Raw genomic sequence first — 6082 nt, 5'->3', positions numbered from 1 at the left:
CTGTAGCTGGTATTTTGGCCCGTCCCTCCATGCAGATCTCCTCTAGAGCAGTGATGTTTTGGGGCTGTCGCTGGGCAACACAGACTTTCAACTCCCTCCACAAATTTTCTATAAGGTTGAGGTCTGGAGACTGGCTGGGATTTGTTTGGGATGTGTTTGGGATCACTGTCATGCTGGAAGACCCAGCCACGTTCCATCTTCAATGCTCTCACTGATGGAAAGAGGTTTTGGCTTAAAATCTCACAATACATGGCCCCGTTCATTCTTCCCTTAACACGGATCTGTCGTCCTGTCCCCTTTGCAGAAAAACAGCCCCAAAGCATGATGTTTCCACCCCCATGCTTCACAGTAGGTATCGTGTTCCTGGGATGCAACTCAGCATTCTTCTTCCTCCAAACACGACGAGTTGAGTTTTTACCAAAAAGTTCTATTTTGGTTTCATCTGACCACATGATATTCTCCCAAACCTCTTCTGGATCATCCATATGCTCTCTGGCAAACTTCAGACGGGCCTGGACATGTACTGGCTTAAGCAGGGGGACCCGCCTGGCACTGCAGGATTTGAGTCCCTCTCGGCGTAGTGTGTTACTGATGGTACCCTTTGTTACTTTGGTCCCAACTCTCTGCAGGTCATTCATCACGTCCCTCCGTGTAGTTCTGGGATTTTTGCTCACCGTTCTCATGATCATTTTGACCCCACGGGATGAGATCTCGCGTGGGGCCCCAGATCGAGGGAGATTGTATGTCTTCCGTTTTCTTACAATTGCTCCCACAGTTGATTTATTCACACCTATCTGCTTGCCTATTGTAGATTCACTCTTCCCAGCCTGGTGCAGGTCTACAATTTTCTTCCTGGTGTCCTTCGACAGCTCTTTGGTCTTGGCCATGGTTTAGTTTGGAGTCTGACTGTTTGAGGCTGTGGACAGGTGTCTTTTATATAGATAACGAGGTCAAACAGGTGCCATTAATACAGGTAACGAGTGGAGAACAGAAGAGCTTCTTAAAGAAGAAGATACAGGTTTGTGAGAGCCAGAAATCTTGCTTGTTTGTGGGTTACCAAATACTTATTGTCCACCATAATTTACAAACAAATTCTTTAAAAATCCTACAAAGTGATTTCCTGGATTTTTTTTTTCTCATTTGGTCTCTCATAGTTGAAGTGTACCTATGATGAAAATTACAGACCTCTGTCATCTTTCTAAGTAGGAGAACTTGCACAATCAGTGGCTGACTAAATACTTTTTTTACATGCTTGGACAACATATGCTGCCATCCAGAAAACGTCTTTTTCAGAGAAGGCCTTGATTATTTCAGCAAGACAATGTCTAACCACATTCTGTCCATATAGGAATATCTGCATAAATAAGTTACACATTTTATGTATGTGCATTATTTTAATGTGATGGTACCTTGGGTCTTGCTTCTCTTTGAAAGAGTGACTATGAAGAATAAGAGTCCAATCAGAAGCAGCAGCAGAATCACAGACACAGCAGTGACCACAGAGGAAACTGGAAAATCAGAATCATAAATATAGACTCAATCACAACAATAATCTGATTATTGAGAAGAGATCAAACTGCTAATATATTAGCAGATGTTTTTCTGTGTACTGTACATTAAGTATAATACCTGTAAAAGACAGTGAAGATGATGTGGTTTTAGAAAATGATGATGCAGTTAGTTTTGCAGTCAGTGAACTGATGTTTGTTGACATATTATGTAGAATATCTGATGAAGAAAATGTTAGATAGTCAATAATTACCTTTGCAGGTGCCATTATTGCTGACCACAGTTTACCAGGATATATATAACATGAATATTATACCTGTTGAAGTCTTAAATGAGGAATTCATTGTAGTTGTAAATGCTGTAGAGGAGGTTGTTTCTGTAGCTGTTTTGTTAATAGAGATGAAGTTAAAAAAGAAAAAAAAAAGCCTTTTCAGATGTCATGTCATATTGGTTTTATAAAAAAATTGCTAAATTATAACCCCTTTCACATTCATAACAACCATTTTTTATGTGTGAGGATACATGCAAAATATATCAGCCGCATATTTTGAATCAAACTTTCAGCTTTGATTAGACTGATTTTGATATTAGACTCCAGATTACAAGTTACCTACAGTTCAATAATAGAATCTTGAACTGTAATGCTGTACACTTCCTGCCTCTAGACTGCATGAATATGTAGAGGAAACGATCTGAAAGTATGAATGTAAAACCATATCTACCCACCAGTAACTCTGAGGTTGATCTGTGTGATATAGACCTTGTATCCATGATCAGATGTCCAGTCTGATTCAGCGCCACACCAGTATTCACCAGAGTCTCCCTCAGTCAGACTGTTGATGATCACAGTGAAGATCTGCTGTCCATCATCATGTAGATACAGTTTTCCCTCATTTATCCATCTTCTGCTCTCTTTAACAGATGTTTAATAACTACAGGCAGCAGTGTCCACTCTCCTACAGAGAAACTTGGGGTCACTGCTGTGGGATTGTGAGTATTTGCAGCTGATGTTCACACGTCCTCCTACATGACCAGTCACACTGATGCTCTTCTCTTGATCTGTCAATCCTAAACAATCAGATGAAAACACTTAAAATCGCCTTCACAGTTTACACTCATTATCACTGATTTTTTCTGACTTTACAGGTATATTTGAGTTTTACTAGTCCTTATTTAGCGACTTGATTATGACCCCTAACTGTGCATATTCAGTCACTTCCCTGTAGGCCACACTCTTCTTCTCAAAGTATTTTTAGATTATATTTATGAGTAAAAGGATGTTGAGTCAGGAAGCTTGTCTACAGTCACACTATTGCCTGACTCTGAATACAGAGGAAATCAATATTCAGAGTTGACAGAAACAGAATAAATTAAACAGACTTTATATTAGAGACGAGATCTGCTAACATCACAGTGAAGATCTCACAAAGCACATTTAACAAATGCCAAGTACTGTAAACACAGTCTAATAATCACACCATCATCATCACATATGATGATGTGTTTACATACAACTACTGTATGTAAACACATTTCCACAGCTGGGGTTAAAGAGGTGGGTGGCGCAGTGGGTAGCGCTGTCACCTCACAGCAAGAATGGTCTGGGTTCGATTCCCGGCCAGGCAACCAGGGTCCTTTCTGTGTGGAGTTTGCATGTTCTCCCCGTGTCTGTGTGGGTTCCCACAGTCCAAAGACATGCAGTCAGGCCACATGCTGAATTGCCCCTAGGTGTGAGTGATGTCTGTCTATCTGCCCTGCGATGGACTGGCGACCTGTCCAGCGTGTATCCTGCCTTTCGCCCAATGACAGCTGGGATAGGCTCCAGCAGCCCATCGTGACCCAGAAGCATATGCGGTTTAGATGATGTGTGTGTGTGTGTGTGTGGGTTAAAGAGGATTCACGCAATCAGAGATGAGAAGGTCTGATAAAGAGTCTCCGAAGAGAGCGAGGCTTTGATACTGTTAAAATGAGCTGGTGTTGGTTTCTGCCTTAATTCTCACTGTAGCTGAAGCTATCTGATGTTGCAAATTTAGGACAATAAACAAATGCAGTGGTGGGAGACACTCACCTTCCTGTACATTCAATTCCACTGGTGTGTAGATGTCAAAGCCAAATTTATCAACTGCACACTTGTACGTTCCAAAATCCTCTACAGTGAGCTCTCTGATCAACACCCAGAACTCTGCAGCTCTGGTGTCATCAAACAGTGAGAATCTTCCTCTATTTATCCACTCATTTTTAGCATCTGTCCAAATTGGCTTCGTCATGCAGGGCCATGAACCCGTACAGAGGTACTTTGGGTTTGATGTGTATCCTGTGTCGTATGTGCACTTGATGAGGACTCCTCCTCCTGAATATCCTGTCACTCTCTCTGATTCTCCTCCACCTACTAAAAGAGGACAAATGTCCATCTGAGTAAAGGCTTCATTTGACTCTGCTGACAGTGATGATTATTTAGAAGAGCATCTCCTTACCTGGAATCAGGAAGAGGGTGAAGATGAGGAGGATCTTCATGCTGAGTTCAGGCTCACAGATCAACACCAGCTCAGACAGATATCAGAGGCCCTGCAAGTTACACTTTGTCTCTGTGAGATTCTGTAACTGTGCTGCATCTTCAGCTGCGTCTTAAATAGAAACTGATGTCTTGCCCACTTCCTTTATTGACAGCGTGAAATAGAGAGCTGAAAACGTCTCAGCAAGGTGATGTGAAATTCACTGCATTAAGGTAAACAGTATTTTTGAGTTGTGTTAAAGCAGCTTCGTGTTTTTATCCTTTAGCATTTAGCCTGTTGTCGTGTCTACACTACTGTTTAACTGTACTGCAGTATATGAGTCTTTGGATTTATATTGCTTGCAAATATGATATGAACAAAAAAAGACCTTCTCAATATCGTGGATTTTCTCCTGCAGAACAATGAGATTAGATGGAAAAACAAACAAAAGCTTAGTCTAAGTCTCTCCTGCTGCTCAGATGTTTCTCCTCAGAAAAAGACCTCAGTAATCTTCCGCGTCCCACTGAGTTTCAGTAGAGATCTCAATAAAGTCACACATTGTGCTCAGATTTGCTCAGATAATGAAGTTCATGTTCATCTGCAGCTGAACTCTCATCTCTTCTTGTTGTCTAGTGTTATTTCTCATAGAGAAGCTTATTAGAATCACTTTGCATTTGTTCAGTAAAATTGTCCTCTGATGACTCCAGTTTGGCTGTTAGTGAGTGAATATGTGTGACTCCACTGTTGAATATTCATATTCATGTCATTGTTTCTTTACTGGTCTGTGTCAGAAGGACTCTACTGCCATCTAAAGCACAATGAGTGTAACAGCAGCACTGAGCAATCTTTGCTGTGTTCTCTATGTAATACAAATGTGATTAAAGAGAGAGATTAATCACTTCATAATAACAATAGTTAATAAGACATCTATTAGCTCTTACTTCACAATTGACTAATAATCAGGTATTAAGAGTTGTTCATCATCAATATATACAAACTACTTTACATGTATGTCGCTGCCGGATCAAAACCTTGTATCTCAATTTTTCCATTATTTAATTTTTTGATGTAATTTGAAAAACACCAGCTGCTCTTTACATTGTGAGAGTTTCATGATGGATGGATCAACAGAAATGGTTTATCTTCCACTGAAATTTTTTCTTCTCCTAAAATGTAAAACTTTGGGGATATGGTTATGATTAAAAATCAACAATATGTTAATATATGTCAAAATTTTAATTGATGATTTTTGATTGTTTGGTAACACTTTACATTAAGGGTCGCTAATCAATCATTAAATATATAATAATCAACTATTAGTTTTCTATTATTCAGTTATTAGTTAACTCTTCATTAAGCATTAGCTATTACTTAGTAATTGATTAAGCACTTATCAATTAGTAATTAAGTACACTGTTAGTTGATAAGTTAGTTTGTCGTTAGTTTGTGGCTTACTTACTCATTATCTGTGTGCTAATTGCTGCTTACTACATTGTTAATTAACTAATAAGTATTTTTCTTCATATAAAGAAGTAACGTGATAACTTACTAGCACTTATGTGTTAATCCCGCTAATTATCTGTTAATTAACTTTCCATCACCTCCATATATTCAGTTGCTTCACTTTTCTCACTTTGGTTCATTAAAGATGCTTATGGTCACATCTGACCGTAAGATGAGCGCACACAAATTCATGGACGGTTTTGTTATTCATCACGTTCATCTTGGCATATCTGTACTCATATCTGGTAGGAGTGCATGTACATTTGGGCATAAATGCTGGATATGTGGCTAATTAACCAAAACTATGATCAACATAATCTGTGATTGCAAAAATAAGAACAACAATAGAAAATATCAATAATACTAATTTGTGTGCATGACAGTCCAGTACAAAAGTGGATGTACTGACTTTACATGCACATTGATATAAACAAGTGCTGCAACTATATCATGTTCCATTTAAAGACACATTACACTGTGCTTTGTTTCATACTACTGATTCACAAACACAGCTTCGGTCATACACTGCAATAATACAGTGTTTATTTTAGGGAATTAATTACACTAAACAATCACTC

The 6082-nt window shown here is 39.0% G+C and overlaps 1 protein-coding gene across 1 annotated transcript; it reads right to left on the bottom strand.

Moving 5' to 3' along the window:
• Window positions 1-964: 964 nt before the first annotated feature.
• LOC118797750 (CMRF35-like molecule 9) lies at window positions 965-4023 on the bottom strand. The gene is made up of 5 exons (XM_036557015.1): window positions 3984-4023; window positions 3578-3895; window positions 2470-2577; window positions 1410-1508; window positions 965-999 (listed from the first exon to the last, which is right to left on the bottom strand). Exons 1-5 carry the CDS (start codon window positions 4021-4023, stop codon window positions 965-967), a joined length of 600 nt encoding a protein of 199 aa, XP_036412908.1.
• Window positions 4024-6082: the final 2059 nt, after the last annotated feature.

The sequence above is a fragment of the Colossoma macropomum genome, unplaced genomic scaffold, assembly GCF_904425465.1.
Source record: "Colossoma macropomum unplaced genomic scaffold, Colossoma_macropomum, whole genome shotgun sequence".
NCBI lineage: Eukaryota > Metazoa > Chordata > Actinopteri > Characiformes > Serrasalmidae > Colossoma > Colossoma macropomum.
The sequence above is the reverse complement of the archived record's forward strand: the minus strand, read 5'-3'. Positions and strand labels throughout refer to the sequence as shown.

Bases quoted from the DNA above. Each gene is read 5' to 3' on its own strand.
- LOC118797750 (XM_036557015.1), bottom strand. From the start codon at position 4,023: ATGAAGATCCTCCTCATCTTCACCCTCTTCCTGATTCCAG. The intron at 2,578-3,577 runs GTGAGTGTCTCC...CTGATTGTTTAG, and splicing joins GGAATTGAATGTACAGGAAG to GATTGACAGATCAAGAGAAG. The intron at 1,000-1,409 runs GTACCATCACAT...TTCTTCTTTAAG, and splicing joins AAAGAGAAGCAAGACCCAAG to AAGCTCTTCTGTTCTCCACT.